This window comes from Aulonocara sp. 'chitande type north' Nkhata Bay, linkage group LG3, assembly GCF_057382095.1.
Source record: "Aulonocara sp. 'chitande type north' Nkhata Bay isolate Kocher_YH1m ecotype deep benthic linkage group LG3, A_spYH_male_GT1.1, whole genome shotgun sequence".
In the NCBI taxonomy this organism is placed as follows: Eukaryota; Metazoa; Chordata; class Actinopteri; order Cichliformes; family Cichlidae; genus Aulonocara; species Aulonocara sp. 'chitande type north' Nkhata Bay.
The window spans coordinates 16,135,730-16,158,972 of record NC_141346.1 but is presented as its reverse complement, the minus strand read 5'-3'; the positions used below and the strand labels follow the sequence as shown (position 1 = coordinate 16,158,972).

General features: G+C 39.1%; 1 protein-coding gene across 1 annotated transcript; it reads right to left on the bottom strand.

Annotated features, from left to right (window-relative positions):
* Positions 1–470: 470 nt before the first annotated feature.
* LOC147334184 (uncharacterized) lies at positions 471–23,180 on the bottom strand. Its single transcript, XM_086286437.1, has 4 exons — positions 23,162–23,180; positions 19,325–19,969; positions 2,743–3,933; positions 471–2,613 (listed from the first exon to the last, which is right to left on the bottom strand). Exons 1-4 carry the CDS (start codon positions 23,178–23,180, stop codon positions 518–520), a joined length of 3,951 nt encoding a protein of 1,316 aa, XP_086142563.1. The 3' UTR covers positions 471–517.
* Between the last annotated feature and the right edge of the window lie 63 nt (positions 23,181–23,243).

Below are 23,243 nucleotides of genomic sequence, written 5' to 3'. Positions count from 1 at the left end.
TAACAGAAATAAACAGCATACAAAAGATGCAACAACTGTGCCATTGTAGGGGTGGGATCATTATGTAACCCTCCTGTTCAAATGTTATTAACACATACTTGATAATTATATGTTATATGGCATTCATATGCTAAGAAAACTGACAACGGTTAGGCTTTAACTTAGACAACTTGCAGCTGTTGACTGTATTTGTGGTGTTGGTGCCTTTTTTGAACATTTTAAATAAAATATTATTAAAATAAAATAATATGACTCTGTGCAGTTAATTGTACCAACAGACCATCCAAGTTTTACTTAGTGAAATTATTTTATTTCAAATTAGGACTTGTCTAAACTTATCTTCCCTCTTTAGGACCTGATTGAAAGTTGGCCATGTTGTATCTATGACAGTGATATTATCTGATGTTACAAGAGACTGTAAAAAAGACAAAGAAAACAATTCATGGGTTTAAGTGTTGTTATGTGTTGCATTCTTCCAGGCTTAAAATAGCTCTCTTTTTCGACTTAGCAGTTTTATTTATGAAACGAAGCAGGACTGTTTCTCCTCTGAAGTCCAAAGTTTTTCTTTCAACTCACTCATCTCTTTATAATGTTTTTTCTGCATTTCATCCATTTCTTCTCTGATACTGTCTTCATCTTGCATCCCAAATTCCTTTTTCAATTCTTCCATTTCCTTTTCGTGTTTGGTGTATAGTGCATCCATTTTTTCTCTCTGATTTGTTTCACTTTCAGCTAGAAGCTCTTGTTTGAATTTCTTCAGTTTTTTGTCATGTTCTTTTTGTAAGTTATAGAATTCTTCCTTCTTTCTTTGTTGTTGTTGGTCTAAGAGTTTTTGTTTCATATCTGACATTTCTTGTTCATGTTTGATGGACAGCCTGTTTCTTTGTGTTTTCTGTTCGTCTTTGTTTTTAGTTCCTAGGTTTGCTTTCAAATTTTTGATTTCCTCTTTTTGTTTCTTCTGTAGTTTACCAATTTTTTCCTTCTCTTCTTCTTGGTTCTCCTTTGAAAGTTTTTTTTCACACTGTTCCACCTCTGTTCTATACGATTTCTGTAGTTGTTTTAGTTTTTCCTTGTTTTCTTTCTTTTGAGTCAAGAGTATCACTATTAACTCAGCCATTTCCCCTTTATGTTTACCCAGCAGGTCATCTATCTCTTCCTTTAGACTATTTTCTTTGTGTTCTGACAGATTCTTTAATCTTCCATATTCCTTCTTCTTTTCCAGCATGTCAGTCTCATGTTGCTGCTTCAGACTCTTCACCTCTTCAATGTGTTTTAAAATCAGTGCTGCAAAGTCCTTTTCCTGATTTTCTTTGAAATCATTGAATTCTTCAGCTTTTTTTCTGGCCTCTTCTTTAAACTTCTCCTGCATGTTCTCAATTTGTTTCTGATAGTTCTCCTCCAAGTCTTTAAGCTTCCCTTCCTGTTCTCTTTTCATTTTATCTTCTTTTTCCTTTCGTTCTAGTTCAAAGTTTTCTTTTTCTTGATTGTAATTTTGTTGGAGCTCGCTGATTTTTTTTTCTTTCTGTTTATCTTCTTGTTTACGTTTTTCGTTCAGTTCTTTTCTTTCCTTCTCCCAAGTTTCTTGTTGCACTCTTATTTTTTCTCTGTACACTTCACGATCTCTATAAATTGTTTCCCTAGATTCTGACTCTGATTTTAGTCTTTTTTCCAGTTCTTGCATTTTTCGTTGCCACTCCTGTCTTTGAAGTTGTTCCTTTTCTGTTTTCTTCCTGTCTTCTTCGTCTCTAATTTCTTGTTCTTTCTTCCTCTCTTCAGACTGAATGCGGATGCTGTCCTGCAGTTTTTTAAGTTGTTCGTCTCTCAGCTTTATTTCCTGATCAATTTCTGCTTTCTGTTCTTCCATTCTTTTATTCATGGATTGGATTCTTTCCTCATATGTACTTTGAAGCTTTTCCTGCTGTCTCTTCATCTCTTCTTCCTTATCCTTGAGAATCCTCTGCATCTCCTTCTTTATTGCTGCTTCAGCGTCTTGCAGCATCGCATTGGTGAAGCAGCTACCTCCATTTTTCTTCACCATGTTATCAATTTTTGTGATCAGCTCATTCACTTGTGAGTGACTTTGCTTATTATAATTATTGAACACATGGTATCTTCCTCCACAGTCAGAGATCAGCTTCTTCAAGGAATGATCACATTTTTTTTGTGTGTAATCTTCTATTGTCAGTTCGTCCTGTTCCAGTGAATCTCCTCTTGTGAAAAGAACAATGGTGAACTTCTCAGAATTTTTTCCAAATACCTTTTTGATGAGTTCCAGTGTCGCCTTCTCTTCTTGTGTGAATCTGCCAATCTGTACAACCAGTAGGAAGACATGTGGTCCTGGAGCCAAAAGACTGATACATTTTGTGATCTCGTCATTAACCTCTTCAGGGGTCAAACTGTCGTCAAACAATCCAGGAGTGTCGACCACAACAACAGGACGACCATCTATTTCACTGTGTGCTTTCTGACAAAATTTTGTGACTGAGGTTGAACATGTTTCTGATGTAAACTCTTTTCTTCCGAGAATGGTGTTTCCTGAAGTGCTTTTTCCACAGCCAGTCTTTCCAATCAGCACAATCCTGAGACAGTCTGGACTCTTAATCTCTTCATCATCTGTTAAAGGAGTTGGAAAGAGATACCTTGAATACTAATAGTTTGAATTGTATAATTTAAAAGGTAAATGGTTACATCATCAACATAAGGGCATTTCTATGATAAAAAAAAAAGGTTTGCATTACTTACAGCTTACTGTAGTCTTTGTTTTCAGGTCGTTAAGTTCGCCCTCCAAATCAGCGATCTGTTTCTCTTTTTCTATGATCTTTTCTATTTGTGCATATGTAAATGTTTCAGTTGTGTAGCTGCACAATTTGCCTTTTTTCTGAGTAATTTTTTCTACACTGCGTAACACATTTTGCTTGTCCTTCATGTTGAGAACAACAAATCTTCCTCCACAGCTCTCACAGAGATCATGGATATGCTTGTCTTCCATTAGAAAGTTCACAACAGCTGGAGCTGTAGGATCTGAGTCCACGGTGAACAGAATCATGGTGAAGTCATCGACTCTAGAGCTGAATGTGTTCTGTATGGTGTCTAACTCTCCCTTGTCTTCATCAGTGAGGGGACCCATAGGTAGGATCAGGATGAAGGCATGGACACCCTCAGGATCACAGAGGGAGATACATCTAAGTGATTTTTCCATCACTTCCTTCTGAGGCTTTCCATACAAGGCAGGCAGATCTACAAGGGAAACCAAACGTCCACACACCTCTCCCTGATGTTTAACACATTCTGATGTGTTGGCAGGTGGATCAAACTTTCTTTGTCCAAGAATAGCATTGATTACTGAGGTCTTCTGAACTCCTTTTGTACCACACAACACCAGGTTCAGAAGTTCTGCCTCTTCATTTAAAGTTAAATATCCTTCTCTATTCTCACTCACGATTTTTTCAATTTTCTCCATCAGTTCTTGTCTGTCTTTTTTTAAATCTTTTTTATCAATACCAAATCTGTGCACCCTTTCTTTGCAATCTCGGATTAGTCTTTGCACTGTGTTATTCTCGTTTTCATTATGCGCCACAACAACCATTGAATGTTTAAAGGCATCTTGACCAAACAAACTCAGGATGAACTTGAAAGTTTTTCTGTTCTCTTCAGAGAAGTCCGAAGGTTTCACTAACAGCAGGACATTTGGTCCAGGAGGACAAAGACTCACGCACTTCTTCAGCACTCGTCTCACAGATTCCACAGATAGACTGAACAAGTCTGGACATTTCACTACTGTTACTGGGGTTCTGTTCCATTCACCACTGGCTGCCAGACAGTCTTTCATTAGACTACCTTTAATGCCAAACTCTTTTTTGTCAGTGATAATGTTTCCCAGCAGTCTTTTTTTGTCTTCGCTCTTTCCAACCAGCATGATCCTCATTGCGTGTGCTGTAATAAATGACCAAATAAATGAAAGGTAAAATTTCCATTTAAAATTACTAAGTACACTTTTACTGAAATTTACAAATTGTTCAGCAGGTGATCCAAACAAGTTATAAATGTTCTTATGTTTGGTTTTAATATGTAATCTCCTTTATCCTTCTGGATTTGCAGAAAATGTAACAAATTTATAAATGTATACATTTCTTTAAATTGATAACCTCTTTTTTTCCCCTTCTTCTGGCTGTTCCTTTTTCAAGTCACAACAGTGAATCATTTGCCTTTTTCCTCCCCCTATTCCTGTGTTTGAAAACTATCTTTTGCAATTTTTTTGAATTTACATTATTGAGGGATATACCTCTGAAATGTATATAACTAGAAAAATTTGAGTAGCCAGTCATCTCACTGAGAGGATTCAGGCCCATGCAGAACAGCAGTGGGGACAGAGAATCTCCTTGGTAGATCTCGCACTTGTTGATGACTTATGCTGCTGGCTTGAAGTTGAGCTCTAGTGTTGTACACCACATCCCCACTGAGTTACTGATAAAAGCTCTCAGGGTCCTGTTAATCTTGTACAGTTCTGGGCATTCCAAGATCCATGTGTGGGGCATCAAGTCATAGGCCTTCTTGTAATCAATCCAGGCAGTTCACAGGTTAGTCAGTCTGGCCTTGCATTCTCAGGTGACTGTTCTGTCTACCAGCAGCTGGTGTTTTTCTCCTGTGGTATTCTTGCCAATTCCTTTCTGTGCCCTGCTCATGATTTAAGCCATGTGGCTATTCATCTCAGCTATAGGGCTGGGCGATATGGCCCAAAATTCATATCTCGATATTTTTTAGCTGGGTGGCGATATAAGATATATATCTCGATATTTTTTTAAAGCCATAAGTTAAGAACAAAAAGAGAGTTCTTAGTCAAAGCTGTGTCCCAGATGTCACACAGGCACTTTTATTATCATACAGTTTTATCATACATGAAAAAAAACTACTCAAAAATAAATTATGAGCATTTATTAAATAATATATAATAAATAAATAAAAGAAAACTATGTTGTTTTTGTGCATAACAAAGAGCTCACAATTGTGCAGTCAAAATGTAAACTAAAAGACGCTGAGCATAATAACAAAGACAGATTTCACAGCTGCTCTCTTTCCAAGTTTGTGACTGACAGCCTGGAGTTTGAAATCCGCTTCATAACCGTGTCTCTTAACAGGTGCCATTTATGGTCCTTATACACACACAATACGGTAATATTACGTTGAAGCACAGTACGTATCACTCTGCGAGGCTCCTCGGTAGCTGTAACGCTCCGACAATCCATCAAGCCGGTGCAGCTCCGTAGCTTACCAAAGTCGAGCGAAAACATTTTTTGACAGATTGCTGAGCGCCGTGTTCCACATAAGATCGGTTCGCGGTCATCAAGCACAACCAGAATTCATACATAAGACGCACTGTCGATTTTTGAGAAAATGAAAGGAGTAACGTTGCGTAAAGACAAAAGCGGACAAAAGAGAGGCAAACTTGTGGCTCCACAACTATAATTATAACGTAACATAGACTATATCAATATAAAAGATATTGTCACATCTTATATCTCGTATAAAAATATATCGATATTTTTAAAAAACTCGATACATCGCCCAGCCCTAATTTCAGCCACTATGATGCTTAACAGGTGCTTCCATGTGGTACTGTTCTTCGATCCACCTAACTTTATCTTGCCAGATAACACCCACAAATTAGTTAAACTGCAAGAATGTTGTTACGACATAAAGATCTGGATCACCTCTAATTTTCTGCTTCTAAATTCATATAAAAGTAGGGTCATCGTACTTGGCCCTGAAAACCTTCAAAATATGGTATCGAACCAGAATCTTATTCTGGATCGCATTAGCTTGGCCTCCAGTAACACTGTGAGGAACCTTGGAGTAATTTTTGTCATTTCTGGCTAAATTACTGGCGGCGTGATGGGTTGCAGTTGGCCACACCGGGTCCAAACCATGCTGCATTTTTGTGTCTTATTCAAGTTCTATTTAAGTTCTGGTTTAATGTAAAGTTGTAATGTTCGTCGGAACTACAGACCACCAGGTCTATAACCACCAACAATTTTGGATTTAGAAAAGCGTCAGCAAACACAACCAGATAGACATACTGGAGAAACTGTGCTATCGCGGCAGTTGCCAGTTTGCAGCGCCATTGCTTCTCAGCCTGGCAGTCCGTCAAAAGCGGTGTGCAAGGAGGCGGAAGCGCAGCAAGCCGGGACCTACGCTCAGCTAAAAGCTTTATGTGCATTGTTCAGAACTTGTGGATGTTTTAGCAGTCAGATGCAGACTGTCTTATATCCTAATAGTGGTGATCATCGTTGCTGATTACATCCCACCTAGTGCTAGTGCTAATGCTAAAGCTAGTGGAGCACTTTGTGAACTCTACAAGATTATTAGTGATCTGCAAACAGTCCAACCTGACGGCTTCTTCATCTCCCCCTGAGATTTTAATAACACCACAGTTAAATCAGTTCTACCCAAATTTCATCAGAACATTGACATTGCAACAAGAGGGGACAACACGTTAGACATGTTTACAAAAACATGCATGCATACAAGGCTTCACTCCTCCCCCACATTGGACAAAAGGACAACATCTCTATACTTCATTCACCCCAGTCTATAGACTCATCAACAAACAGATCAGATCAGCCTTGTGAGAGGTGAGAACATGGCCAGAGGGGGTAGTCTTTTAGGCAGGACACAGTAGACTTCTTTGGCATTGTGAATATTTGCCTTTTTCTCACTCTATTCTAGCTCTCTCCATGTTCTTCTTCCTGCACAGACTGGAATATGTTTAGAGAAGCTGCTACAAATACAGATACTTTGGACCTTGATGAGTCCACAACCTTAGTGACCAGCTACATCAGCAAGTGCAATGAGGATGTCACTGTCTTTAAGATCGTCATCACCCATGCAAAACACAAACTCTGGTTTTCTGCAAAGCTACGCAACCTGATGAAAATCAAAGACTTTGCCATTGAGTCCAACAATAGGGACACCTATACTACAGCCAAAGCAGATCTATCATGAGCCACCAAAGAAGCAAAGCGAGAGTATGCAGAAAAGATCAACACACATTTCACAAGTTCAAAGGACACTAGGTGCATGTGGCAGGGTATTCAAACAATCATGGGCTACGTGACAACACCTGCGGCATGCAGCAGTGATCCCTCCTTGCCAGATAAACTGAATGGCATCTTTGCACGTTTTGAGGCAGAGAACAAAGAGCCAGCAAGGAAGATGCCCCCCTTCCCCGAACAACCAAGTACTCTGTTTGTCCACAGCAGATGTCAGGAAGACACTTCACAGAGTAAACCCACGAAAGGCTGCAGGACCTGACAATGACAACATACCTGGCCGGGTGCTTTGAGAGTGTGCTGACCAGCTTGCAGGCATCTTCACGGACATCTTAAATACATCACTGAGCTCAGCTGTGTCACCTGCATGCCTCAAAACCACAAAAATCATCCCAGTCCCAAAGAAGTCTACTGTGTCCTGCCTCAATGACTACCGGCCGGTGGCACGTATGCCCATCATTACAAAGTGCTTTGAGAAGCTGGTATTGAGGAACATGAAAACTCAGCTACATCAGATCTTGGACCCGCTACTATTTGCTTACCGCCCAAACCGCCCCAAAAATGATGCCATCTCATCTTCTCTTTACCTTTCTCTCTCCCACCTCAACAAAATGGTAAATGGCCTGTATTTGTATAGCGCTTTACTTAGTCCCTAGGGACCCTTATGTCAAAATGCTGTTTATTGACTTCAGCTCAGCATTTAACACAGTCATTCCTCAGAAGCTGGTAAAGAAGTTGGACCTACTGGGAATAAACACCACCCTCTGCAATTGGATCTTGGACTTCGTAACTGACAGGCCTCAGTCTGTCATTATAGGAAATAACACTTCCAAAGTCCTCAGACAGAGCGCAAGCCCACCGCAGGGCTGTGCGTTTAGTCCATTGCTGTTAACCCTGCATGACTGTACAACACAACACAGCCCAAATTGCATCATCAAGTTTGCAGATGACAGAACAGTGGTGGGTCTCATTACCAACAACGATGAGTCTAGATACAAAGAGGAGGTACAACCTGGTGGACTGGTGCCAGAACAACAACCTGTCTCTAAATGTTCAGAAGACTAAAGAGATGTGTGAAGGACAATTTCCACCAGACACTGCAAAAGCTTTTTACCCCAAGCAGTCAGAGCCCTCAACTCACTACCACCAAAGGACTGATAAACATAAACACTTTACAAATGACTCAATAATAACAAGACAAACTGTCACAAATGCACTATAAACTGTACCTTGGAACAATATGTTTATTTGCACACCTCAGTCACATGATTACTGAACACATTATGTTATATTTGCACATTTTACATCGTGCACATGTTTTCATTTTGTCTTGTCCACAGTATCCTGACCATAACTTACCATAACCTGGTATTCAATATCAATTGCACAACATCTCACTTTACTGTAATTGCACATGATCATTTGTAATGTCTCCTGTCCTGTTTTGTCTTTTGTACATAGATAGCATTAGTACATTTTTATCTTTTTAATTTAATTTAAATTTAGTGTGTTATTATTTATCGGTAATTTCTAGTTTTATTCCTTTGAAGATTTATTTTGACATTCTTATAGATTCACCATGGTTTGGGGTGAAACGGTATTTTGATACACATAATACTGTGTATATTGTTGATAAGATAAGATAAGATAAGATAAGATAAGACAGATCTTTATTGTCACTGTTACCAGAACAACGAAAGACAGTTTGGCATCTCTCTGGTGGCAGCATTTAGGTTTTAAATTCAGATTCTTAGGGTAAGAGAATAAGATAAAACTAGAAAGCGAAAATTTCGGAAGAAATTTTAAGTGTGCCTATGCCGCTGCTAATCAGTGTAGTTTGCCATTCATACGGCTACAGAGAGCAAAACTCAGCAGAGCAGCTATTCTCCACCATGAACTATGGTAAAAACAAACACCGCTCGCGCCTCACAGATGACAGCTTACAGTTTTGTGTAAAGATGAGGTGACTTCGTACAGCCCCAATTTGCAGACGCTGTGCACAGAGGTTCATGAGCAGAAGTCCCATTGTACCACGGCAGACTCGACAATGTTTGCATGAACACGCTTTGTAACATTACTTTATTGACCACTTTTCACACATGGTTGGTGTACCCACACAGCCGGCTGTAGCTTTTCATCTCACAGCCCGACACACACCAAAACAACAGCCGAGAGAGCACAGACTTTACGCCTGAGAGGCGTGATTGCAGATGCCGCTCAGGTGGGTCCACCTCCCCTGCAGCGGCACTGCAGACCACGCCCTGCCACACACATCAAACACGTAAAATAAATACTTATGCACGTTTGCATTCACTTTTTGTTATTTTTACACAGTGTTCTGAATGATTAACAATGGTCTACAGCCAATCTTGTGTATTAATATACAAACTTTGGTTGTAAGATTCAGATAACTATTTAATAAGTAAGAAAGAAAAGTATATCTTTGTGCCCCCCTTTCCCTGTTAATGCCCTACCTGGCCCCCTGGCAAAAGCGTTGCTAGATCCGCCCCTGCACAGTTACCAGCTGTCAGCTACACAGAAAAGGATATTGGTGTTATTCGTCTCTCAGAAACAGTTCATAACTTCCCTTCAACTCATTCATGTCACCTAAAAGGTAAACCTGTTTCTCCATCACCAGTTCAGCTCTGATGATTCAGTAAGGACATCTCCTGGTTTGGACCATGTCATGTCTGTGTGTAGGCAGGCAGGAAGAGAGGACCCAAAATGCTGGACTCACTGAGGCGGAAGTAATTCAAAACACACAGCTTTATTGCTGGTAAGAAGCAGAACAGAAAAACACTAACTAAACTGGAAGAACGGAATGAGTAGGCAGGAAGGCTGGCTGGCAAATGGAACACACAGAGGAAGAGAGGGTGAACAGACGTTAACGACACGACACAGAGTAGGGGAAGACACAGACACTAAATACAAGAGGTGAACGGAGCGAAGAGGAAACAGCTGGGAGACACGGCTGACGCTGATTACACTGACGAGACAGGGAGAGCACAAAGCTGAACGCACTGACATAGGACACAGACCTACAAAATAAAACAGGAAGCACACGACAGACAGAGACACAGACTCGTAAACAGGCATAATGACATCACGGGCAAACAGAGGGACATACGGGCAGAGAAGACTAAGCACAGGCAACCTAAACCAAACACGAGAGCGAGACAACAAAACCTAAACCAGAAATAATCATCGTCATCATCATCAACAGATAACTAAAGAGTCAGAATATAATTATAATCAAAACGGTATCACCAGAGAATAAGAACTAATCCATAATGGAAAAATAAACCAAAACATAAGAAACTCAAAATACTGGGTCGAACCGACCCAGGACCGTGACAGACCAGCCGTTTTTACAGCTGTGGCTCCAGCAAACATCAGCTGATACTAGAAATTTAAATCAAATGAATTCTAACAACAGCTGATCAAGCTTAAACGTGCTGCAGTTGTTTAGCGCGATAAACAAACAAGAGAGAAAAGCCGATCATTGATCAGTTTCATGATTGAAGTTGCAACAGGCGAGAGAATGACAGGGGAATAAATCCAGCTTTGTGTCTTCTTCCGTTCTACCTGAAGTACGGGACAAACTGTGTTCCTTTTAAGCTCAATACGAAACGCGTAATATTTTCTCTGAATGCGAGACGATTCTGTTTGTACGGAACGGTTGGCAACTCTACGAACTAACCCTTATGAATAAAATAAAGTTCAACATCAGTAACTTAGGGCACACACAGCTGTATAGAAACTCCGTCGTGCTAGCTAGCATGCAGTACGAGTTATTGTAACTGATTGTAAAAAGTCAGCACAACGAAAATAAACTACACCTAAACTCTGTTTATATCTGACCCAAATAGAGTGCAGTTCATAAGTTGTTACCTGAAATTCAGTTAACCTGACGCTCTGACCGGCAGCCGCCTTGGGTCTGCTTCTCCTGCCTTCAACTTCCCTGATCCATGGCTGCCATCTGTTTGAGCTCTGCGTTAGCCACCACCGGTCGATTGGCGGCTGCCTCGCCACCTTGTATGTGTCTTTTTCCCGCATGTCCTTTCTGTCATACACCGGTGGCTAGCTGCCCTTTGTTGGAGCTCCGCATTAGCCACCACGAAACAACTCAGTTATTTTTCCCACATCGACCAGCATCTGGACAACCACCTTTCACTCTTTATACAGTTACTAAAATGAATAAATGAATCATCGGCGCATATAAACGAAAAATAAGTCCAGCTGAGACAAAGACTATTTGCGAGCGATCGGGGGGTGAAACGAGTGTGAGCCGCCTCACTGAAAGCCAAGCCCGGGTGCTTTTTAGCGAAGAGCCGCTAGTCGCGCAGCAACATCGTAAGAGCACTGTTGCTAATATGGGATGTCTTGATAAAGATATTTGAAGTTTACACACCTACATTCTCGCCTGAAAATATCTTAAAAGTTTATTTTGGGACCTAGAAACACTAATAAAAGACATAAAAAACAAAGTAGTGGCCGCCATTGTTTGACTCTGTAGAGGCGTGCTATGAATTGTGGGATATGGAGTTTTTCCACCAAGCATACACCCTTTCGGCTGTACTACTCCCGGTTTACCACTAGAGAGAGCCAACACACCACAAATGAAGTCTGTTTCTATGGGGCAAAAAGAAGAATCTTTCTCATGGGCCTAGAAATTGGCCTAAATTTGCACTAAAATCTAAATATCTAAAAAACTATAAAAGTCATAAATACCAAAAGTCATAGCATACTAGTCAATGATCGGCTTTTCTTTCTTGTTTGTTTATCGCGCTAAACAACAACAGCACGTTTAAGCTTGATCAGCTGTTGTTAGAATTGATTTTAATTTCTAGTGTCAGTTGATGATTGCTGAAGCCACAGCTGAAAAAAGGGCTGGTCCAAACCAGGAGATGTCCTTACTGAATCAAAACGTTTGACTGTTAAAAGGTCGTTTTTCCTTCCCACTGTCTCCAAAGGGCTTGCTCATAGGGGGTCATACGATTGTTGGGTTTTTATCTGTATGTATAATTGTAGGGTCTGCCTTACAATATAAAGCCCCTTGAGATGACTGTTATTGTGGTTTGGCGCTGTATAAATAAAATTGAATTGAATTGAATAAACATTGTGTAGCATACAGATATTCAATATTCAATAAAACCTAATGTTTTCAAGTTTTTCTTTTCTCTTGTTATTTTAGTTATATTTAGTTGTTTGAAATAAATCTATTCTATTTTATTCTAAGTAGTAAGAGTAAAAGTCTGAGTATACGGTCACATCTGTATAAATAGCTTTCACAGGTTACGCCAGCCTTTAAAAGTAACAGACCTATTGTCTAGGCCACTAAACTAAACCCACACATATTCCAAGAGCACTGATTTAGAGGGGAGGTGTTGCAATGGATGTCGCTGGTAGGACCTGATAGGACTAGAGTCACAACTCCAACAGAGTGACTTTAGGAGCCTGTGGTGGGGACTAAGGACAATAACGGATTATAAAGCACCAACAACCGGTATGACGAACGCGGACGTGACTCTGGCAGACGAGCTGAACACTTTCTATCCTCGCTTCGAGGCTGCAGCTAAGGACTCCAATGATGCTAGTGCTAGCGGTGCTAACGGCTGCAGACAGGAAGATACTGCCAACACCGGAAATGTGCTCGTCATCTCCGAGCATGACGTGAGGGGAGCATTCAAGAGAGTGAACACCAGGAAAGCAGCAGGACCAGACAGCATCTCAAGTCGTATCCTCAGAGACTGCGCATACCAGCTAGCTCCTGTGTTCACTGAGATATTCAACATCTCTTTGTCTCAGTTTGTGATCCCCACATGCTTCAAGGAGTCCATCATTGTTCCTGTCCCGAAGAAACCCCACCCTGCTTCTCTCAATGAAGAAGCAGGGTGTAGCCTGTAGCCCTCACCTCAGTAGTGATGAAGTGCTTTGAACACCTGGTCAGAGACTTCATCATTTCTTCACTACCAGACGCACTGGACCCACTACAGTTCGCTTACCGTCCAAATCGTTCCACAGACGATGCCATCTCTCATCTCCTCCACACATCACTTACTCACTTGGACACTAGAAGGGGGAATTATGTTAAAATGCTCTTCATAGACTACAGCTCTGCATTTAACACCATAATTCCCTCCACACTCACCACCAAGCTGGAGCACCTGGGACTCAGCTCATCTATGTGTCAGTGGATCTCCAACTTCCTAACTGGCAGACCACAGGCAGTAAGGATGGGCGGACATGTCTCAGCCTCCACCACTCTCAGCACTGGAGCCCCCCAGGGGTGTGTTCTGAGCCCCCTGCTGTACTCTTTGTACACATATGACTGTGTGGCCACTACCAGCTCCACCACCATCATTAAGTTTGCTGGCGACACCGTCGTGGTGGGCCTGATCTCTGACAACAATGAAGCCGCCTACCTGAAGGAGATTAGGAATCTGAAAAACTGGTGCCAGAGGAACAACCTCCTTCTAAACGTCAGTAAGACAAAGGAGTTGATAGTGGACTTCAGCACTAAGCAGGAGAGGAACTACCAGACCCCCGTCATCAACGAGTGCCCAGTGGAGAGAGTGGACAGCTTCAAATACCTTGGTGTTCACATCACGCAGGACCTGTCATATATATATATATATATATATATATATATATATATATATATATATATATATATATATCTCATACATTCTTATATATTTCTATACTGTGTATTGTGTATTTTGTTGACCAGTTATTTTATTTTCAACTTTAATTTATATATTGTATCTTATTCTTTCCCGGTTAAATTTACCCTTCATTCTAATTTGTGTTGTACAGTTATTTCATTTTTAACTTTAATTTTTATATTTTATTTTATTTTATTCCTTCCTAGTTAAATTTACCCTTTTTAATTTTCATATTTATTTCCTATGTTATTCATAGCCTTTTCTTTTTTCTTTAGGTCACGAGCAGTTGTCTAAGCATTTCACTGCATATCGTACTGTGTATGACTGTGTATGTGACAAACAAAATTTCAATTTCAATTTCAATTTGACTGGACCTGCAAGGTCAGGATCAGAGGTGGCAAAGTACCAACATTCAGAACAAATCGGTTCAGTATACAGTATATATATATATATATCGGTTAGAGGTTGGAAGGTTTGCAGTGTGAAATAATAACTCCCCTCAAATTTGTAAAACCTAAAATAATGAGTAGAAAGTATAGATGTTTGTTTAAAAATGTAGTAAAACTAAGGAGTTGTCAGGAAAGAAATCTAGTCAAGTAAAGTACAGATACCTGAAAATTATGTTTAAGTACAGTAAAAAAAAAAAAAAAAGGGTAGACATCCCATCGGCTCGATCTATGCTCTGCATTGCTCACTGGATAATACTCTTAGGATCAGAGATTGGGACTATTTTAACAGAGAACCCATTCAGATTTCCTGTACTAGAGTGCTGGTTCCACAGATCAACACTTGGCACCCAATATGTTTGGACCCTGGTCCCTTTTGGCATCGCTGCATGCTAATGGGCTTGAACAGATCACCTTTTAGCACCTGAACAGCCCAGAGTCAGAGACCTTTCAAGAAGGAAGACCGTGGAAAAAGACGGTGGAAATCAGCTACAGCCTAGAGAAGGTGTGTAATGGCAGGATGTCAACCTGAAAATCAGGCTGAGGTAAGTCACTGCTACACAGAGGACATGCAGCTGGCGCTGGCAAGGCTGGCAGCCTTAACCCAATTTTCCTCGGGATGAATAAAGTATTATCAATCAATCGTTCAATCAATCAATCAATCAGTTCAAGTGAACTTCAGCCCGAGCAACAGATCGAGGCAACAAACCCAGGAGGTGTATTTGCCTATCGCACCAAGCTGCTTGTATAGTACAGGGTGGGAACAGCATGCCAAGGAAGAAGTGAAAACCTCCTACATGTGTAGTAGCCAAACCAGCTGACAACTAATCCCTTGGGTGCTACGAGAGGCTTTCACAGGTCAGTTACTGTAGATGAGAAAGACTGTAGCCAGAAGTGACACCCAGAAGGATGGCTTCTGTAGAAGTAGAACACATTCACAGGAAAAGGGGGTCCAGCTCAGCTTAAATGATAGAAGGTGAGATCCCTCTCATCATTTGAGGATTAGGAAAAAAAACACAGAAAGAAGTTTTAGAGGGTACGGCTACATCCTTCACAGAATCAATCCAGGGCAGGAATGGAGTTATTTAAAGCGTCAATGTGGAGACTGGGGCAGGCCAATACATGACACACTAGGCTTTGTAGTCAGCAAGTCAACACAGAGAGGCCATGGGGAAAAGCAGCAGCTCTAGATATTAGATAGCTTTATAGCTTTGTAGATAGCTCTTTGGCCTTTGTAAGAAAAATTAAATAGAATGCTATGGAATTAGAAGCTCATTCAGTTAAGAAAATGAGTTGTGTTCATTGGGCATAATCACAGTTTGAGACAATCCTGTTCAGATTGAAAGATAAGATTCAGGAATGTGTAGGGATGGGTATCGTTTAGGTTTTATCCGATACCGGTGCCAAATCGGTACTTTTGAAACGGTGCCGGTGCTCAAACGGTGCTCAAACCGGTGCTTAAAGAATGGAGAACACAAAATTGGTCCAAAAACCTCTCATGTTCAGCTGTTTTTTGTAAAAAGATAACAATGTTAGCCTTTTCTGCAGCTATGGGGCATATATGGTATCACTCTTGGCTGGAAGCAGTGCTTAAACAATGGAAAAAACACAAACTTTGTCCTAAACCTCTCATGTTTAACTGTTTTCCACTTTTTCTTTGGTCATTTTAGCCTTTTTGGCCAGGGTGAAGGGAGTATCTGCCATCAAACAAGAAGACAGCCGCATGTAGCTATGATGATGTTTGCTAGTTCACCTTACATGCATTAATTTAATAACGTGGTTAGCCTACTCAACGTAAATTACACACGAACAACATTAAGCTACTCACGCAGAGAAGAACGGCTGCTGCTGCCATCATCATCCGTCATCATTTCTGCTACACTGGCAGGGCTAGGGGCCAGGACTCTCCTCTTTGTGTTTTTGGGGGATGTTGCATAACAGGCAACCCACCCGCAGTAGATGTGCACGGTGTGAGGTCTCGCAGCAAGCTATCAAATACGGCGCATTTCTGGGCTTTTAAAAAAAACGCTATGCGTCGCCAGGTGTTTCATCAGATTTGAGGTGTTACCTCCTTTGACAGTATCACAGTATCAGCTTAAAGCACTTGTTGCAGGCTGCTGAGTTTGCATATTTTGCTGTGAAGTACAGCCAGACTTTTGACCGCTTCGCCTTGGACATTTTTAATCTGTAGCTCTGCTCTAAAAGAACGTACGTACCTGGGCCCGCCTACTATCCTCGGAAACGTAAAATGATTGGCTAGAAGTGTATCACAGCTCAGGAAAAAAAAGCACCGAAATAAAGCACCGAAATGTGCGCTGCTTTTCGGTCTGGTTATTACCGTTTATGTCAGAACCGGTGCCATCATGGCACCGGACACCGGTACCCATCCCTAGGAATGTGTATGTCAGGAGTAACTGTGCTGGAACTGTTTTTTGGTGAGTTTAGCTAAGTCAGTTGTCACAGCTAACTAGTCTTATAGCCATATTATTTATTCATACGTTAGCATTGCAGCCTGTAGTTTCCTTTGCAGATATATGAACTTGACTTTACATTATATTTGCTGTTGTTATAGTTATTTTTAACCATTTGCTTTTTTCTGCTTGAATAAATGTATATTTTAAATATGAATTGTCCCTTTGCTTGTTTTTGAAGCTGAGTTACTTCAGTCCAATGTGATTAGTACAATAAATATACATATATGTGTCTAAAAATATAACCCTAGATGCACCAATTGATGTACACTTGTAAAAAGTTAGAATTACTGAAGGAATCACTGTAACAAAAATAGTGCTGTAGCAGTATTTGAAGAATGTTTTTTTTTCTTTATGGACATTATATTTGGTATTTAATGCTGGGGTTTTAACATTCTATGGAAATGCCCACACATTTGTGATTCTCTCTGATGATGAAGAGGCATCTTAACCTGATTAACCTAATCTTCTTTCCCAGAAGAGCTCTGTTTTTTCAATGAATGAGAAGGAGACCATCCAGTATTTATTTAATTTAAACCCAGTTCACCTGTGTGAAAGAACAGCAACAGCACCAGATTCCCTCACTATTTTATTTAAACCAGGAGGTCTGAACTAAACCTAACTAGAGATGGCACGATACCACTTTTTTATGTCCGATACCGATATCATAAATTTGGATATCTGCCAATACCGATATGAATCCGATATAGTGTTTTTTAATCAATAAAACTGTTTTTTTAATATCTTGCTGCTTTTTGTATAAGTTCATACTCAAGTTAAAAAACAACAACAACACTAAAGCTATTCTGTTATACCTGTATGTAAAAAAACAAACAAAAAAAAAACAAAAACACTGCACCCAAAATATTTCATAGATCAACAACACTGATCAATCTAATAAAGTTAAACCTACTCCATCTTCCCTATTTTGGTATTTTAAAGAGTACTTAGCAGAAATATTAAGCAACCTAACTAATAGGGAACCAGCCTCTTCCTCATGATGCTTAATCAATGTAATCAACATAAAGTTGATTACATTGATTTGATGCAGGGTGAAAAAAATTCACAGAAATAAATTATTTTTCAAGAATAATTAAATAGATTCAACATCTTTCTTCAACAGAATTGCAGAATTCACAGATGGTATCTTCCCAAAGGAAAAAGTACTATAGCTTACTAGGGTATATTAGACTTAACAGTTACTATATACAATAATGGACTTCTATACATTTTACATCAGATTAAAACTTTGGGTGTAAGATTCAGATAATTATTAAATAATTAAAAGCTAGACATTTTAAATGAGAATAAGAAAGAAAAGTATGTCTTTGTGCCCCCTTTTCCCTGTTAATGCCCTATCGGCCCCCCTGGCTAAACTTTGCTAGATCTGCCCCTGCACAGTTACCAGCCGTCAGCTACGTAGAAAAAGATCCTGGTGTAGAAAGTAATATTAAATAAATTCTAACAACAGCTTATCAAGCTTAAACGTGCTGCTGTTGTTCAGCCGCTGGTTTCCTCTTTCTGGTGCAAAGTGGGCCAAAAACAAACAAGAGAGACGGACTCCCGACAGAAAAGCCGATCAGCTGATCATTAAGCTGTTTCACGATTGAAGTAGCAGCAGGAGAGGGAGAGAAGAGGCAGTTGCTCCATATATCGGTTGTTAAGCTTAACTTAACTTACACACTTGCTTTACTTCTCTCTGACATAACTTCCTCGGAGATGAAATGTTTGCTAGCAGGCTACAAATACACACAGCCGCTCTATCACGTGAGCACACTGCTCCGACGTGCTACGGTTATGAGCTGAGTTATGCCGTGTCGCAAGTTTTGTGAGGTGCTTTCGTGATATTTAATGGATCGGATTACATTTTTTATTTCTCTCCGATATCCGATCCAGTAATTTAGGTCAGTATCGGACCGATACCGATACGTAATATCGGATCGGTCCATCTCTAAACCTAACTGGGCACTGATTTGTCTCACTAAAGCTAGCTGACAGACTACAAATAAGAGGAAAGTCAAACCTTATGAATTAACTAAAGGAATTCCAAACTGTGAATCATCCCAGAGACATTATCAGTTTATTATGATGGGAACTTTGATCACGATGTTTAAACAGACAGATTCACAGAGACAGATGTTTTTGAATCTCTGTGAAATATTTACTGTTGTTTTGTGATAACCTTATTCATATTTTATGTTAAATGAAGAAACTCTTATAGGGTTTAATTAAGCTACCCTGTGGCTCCAACTACTCAGTTTTCTTTCAATTTGAAACCCCCTCCAACAAACTCTGGTCCTACCTATATTTCAGTAGTATAGTCCTCACTTTGGATGCAATACTTAAGTAGTAACTGGCTGAATCAACCATGAATTAAAATATGAAATAAGCTCTATTAACAAATAATGAGCTCATATTTTAATAATTTTATTTATAAATGTGTATCTAAATAGTTTTGTTAGTGTTGTACTTATACTTTCTAAAGACCTTGATGTACCTGCAGCTGCATGACATTTTTCCCATGAGTATCAACTCAGTCAAAAGACACTCAACAATCATATCAAGGCTCAACAAATGTCCCATAATAGAATAATTAATACATTTTCTACCACCCATCAGCATATTAAATAACTTGAAATTGAAATATGGTAATTTTGTATTTATTACATTATGAAATATATTCTTGTACTTACCAGTAACCGTAACAGGATTCAAGCTCTCACCGACTAGCCCTCCTTGATTTAATTTTCTCCTTGCTTGATGCTCACTCAGAATGCCACTTGTTGGTTCTTTGTAAATATCCAAACTGAGATAATCTCCATTGTTCTCCTTCACTATGCTGCCCATGGTTGATAACAGCTGTTGTTGTAGTTGTAGAAGGTTCTCCTCCCACAACAATGTGGCTCTACATTTTCCAACAGTGTCTCTTAACAGTAGGTTTTGCTGAAATGTCTTTGTTGAATGTGATTTTTCTGCTTGGAGTTTTATAACTGCTAGTGAATGTTTAAATTGTTGATCACAGAAATTTTCAAAAAATGATTCCAGCTTCTTTTTATGTTTCTCTGTAAAGTTTTCAGGATTTAGAACCAGCAGGAACACATGCGGTCCAGGAAAAGAGAATTCTATGCATTTTTCTACGTGTTCTTTTTGGGTCATGTTAGGATGAAGAAGATCTGGAGTGTTAACAAGAACTATTTCTGTCTCATTAAACTTTCTTTTGAATCTGACAAAGAAGTTGAGTTCTTCAGTGTGAAAAATGGTCTCTCCCAGTAGTAAGTTCCCCAGCAAACTCTTGTCAGACCAGCTGCTCCCCAGCAAAACAACTCTCAGCTCAGGCACTGAAAAGACATTTTGTTAACATTAACATTGTAATAACACTAAAATAACTTAATCTGGCTCCAGACTGAAGCTCAAGACTGTTAAAGTTTTTTGCTGTCCAAAATAATGTTAAAAATGTAAAAAATAACTAAAGGTACACTTTAAAAAACAAACCAGATCTCAGTAGAAAAAAAAAAGATAATGCTTGGTATCTATATCAATATGGACTGGATAATGCTGGGAATGAAAAGATGCCATATCTTTTGATGGAAATAAAAAATAAAAATGGTCAACACCAGTGTCCTGTTGGAGATAACTTGTAGCTCTTGCAGTCCTGATCCTGCTCCTTCTGGCACAAAGGAGCAGATACTGGTATTATTGAATTGTGAAATAGATGGAGGGAACAAATGTCAGTGTCGTCCAACTGTAAAACCATTTCTGTTTTGGGGGGGGGGGGGGGGGGGGGGGTTGTCTCATTGTTTCCCATCTAGTGCAACAGTTGTTAATTTAAAAAAAACAAAAAACAAAGCAGCTAAAGCTGATCAACAACCCGTCTGCTACTTAACTGACTAGATCAATACTATACTTTGATTAAGCAATGTCATATATAAAAAGTGTGATATATTTATTTATTTTTATTTATTTTGAGCAGTGTAGAGATGACTTTTAATAGGAATTAACCCCACTTGACTACCTAGACAGCAAATCAAAGTGAAATGACAATCATTACAACACATTTAAATGAGTGTCCAGCCTGAAAGAAGTCAACCTGTAGATGTCATCATTAACATTATAAATCATCAAAGCACAAAATTAAACAATATTTTTTGCACCTTTCAAAATACTTTGTATTTCAAAATACAAAATAAAAACAAAGTAAAAAAGAATTTTTGGAATTGGTTCAGTTTGACTCTCTGTCAGTTGGCAGAATTTCACAGCTTCTCCTGTGGTTTATGGGACCACCTGTAACTATAAAGACAGAAAGCTACACATTCATGCTTTCTTTTTCCTGTGTTACACATAATCTGTAATACAGTTCTCCAAGTCATACATGACACAAAACCTTTACTGATTAAACATTTATAACAATCACTAATGAACTGCTAGTTTTAACAAAAAGCTATTAGGGCAATCCCAAAAGTAAGGTCTCCAAAGCAGTGGGAACATAGAGAAACTGTTCGTATGGCTGTTGGCCACACTGTTGTGATCGGTGCTTCACATGCTTGTTTGGGCCACTCCCAAACAAGCATGTGAAGCTTCACTGGGATGCTCAATCTTGGGTTGGCAGCCCTTGAAAATACAGCTCAAATTGAACGCTACCACCAAGTGCCAAGTTCACACAGTGCCAAGTTCAATTTTTGACTGCAAAAGGCGTTAAACCAGTTGAAATTCATTGCCAACTGACTGTGTATGTGTATGGGCAGTCGTGCATGGATGTCAAAAACGTTCGCAAGTGGTGTAGACAGTTTACAGCCAGCTGAAAGGCGATTCTGCTCTGGCAAAGAGGTGAAAGATGAGGTTCAACACTTCCTGAAGGAAATGGCGCTGAGCTGGTATGGCACAGGCATTGTAAAACTGCCACAGCATCAAAAATAATGCATTGACTGAAATGGCGATTATGTAGAAAAATAAATAATTTGGCTTGCCCTCATAATAATCTCCATCACATCACATCAGTTTGTTAGAAATCTCATCACATTTTACCATGTACAGTCTCAATAGACTATACATGCGAAGTACAAACTGTGTGTTACTTTTATTGGCTAGCTGAGGTCTGCTTGGAGTATCATGCCACAGTATGACCTCACGCTGTTTCACAGACCTAGTTACACCATCAGCTGCTTGACTCTTTTTCTGTTACTTAAATGAGGACCATGTGGCTTATGTTTTGTAATACTGTATATTTTTATTAAAACTGAAACACGCTACTTCAGTTGTGACTGTTTGGTCTAACAGAGTGATTTTTATATTAAGGTGTATTATCTTCTCTTTTTGGCAGTTACAGACACCTTAAGAAAGCCAGACTGCTTTCAGAACTAGATTATAGATGAGCCCTGTATGCAGAAACTTGTTTCTGAGAAGCACTGACTTTCTTAAATCTTACATCTATAAACTAAGTCAAACATTTAAGGTTGTTGCATTGGCACACAATCCAAACATAACTTTTAAGATCGCCCCCCTTAAGTGCAGTGGGGGTGGAGATTATTTTGTATATCAAAACTCCTATGTGCTATTTTGAACTCCAACTTCCAACTTTTTTTTTTTAAATTAGGCTATCTCTACTACTGATGACCCAGTTTCATTATTAAATAATAAATAAATCTTAACCTGGTTTAACTTTTTAAAATGTAAATCCTTAAAACAAAGCTAATAAACGGTAATCAAAAACTAAAGAGATGTGCACCTACATTTCTTAGTGCCTTTGCACAGACATAATTCTATGTTATCAATGATAATAAAGTTAATAAAAAGGTCAGTGATGAGGGAAAATCAAACAGAATAAGAAATAGGCAAGACTCACACAAAGGAGTGCACAGTAAAGTCCAGTTAATGAGTTAGAAAATGTGTCAGAGTTAGAGTTTTTTGTGTCACAAAAGTGACTCTTGTTTTAATGTGTAATAGAGACAAAGGATTCCATTCCATTACCTGGATTTTAGTGTTTTATTAGTTATAAAGGATAAAATAAAATATATTTATGATTTTGGGATTTCCTTTTCGGTTTTTAATGTTTATTAAGTTTTAACATTTTGAATAGTATTATTTAGCTGTCAATTTATGAAAGCTGAAGAAACTGAGGGGGGCAGGTCATGTTAACTGTCCTAAAAAGAAAACTTCAGTCAGAACTGTTCAGTGTGTAAACCTCAAATCTGTGTTGTATAAGAACAAGGAGTAAGTGTTAATTAGTGATAGCATGCACTGTGCTGATTATAAAATACATCTAATATTTTAAAGATTCAAAGAGATTATAGAACTTATTTATTTTTACATTATCGTGATTTAAATGGAATGCAGTTTGTAGATAAACAGTCAAGAAAAGGTCTATAAAATGGCAAATTTTATAAATAAATAAAAGTAGTAGTAAAGCCTAGCTGTGAGTTTGTTGGTGTTCGCTATAAATATTCAAGTTTTGCTTTGAACTTAATGGATTTAAGTTATATGAACAATTTCTTTTTTTTTAAATGGACAGACTGATAAAGTCTGACTTAACTTACCTGGAACTGCAGTCTCCATAATGTTAAAATGTTTAAAAAGATCAGAGGCTTATTCATCTGTTGAGGAGAATTAAAACAATAA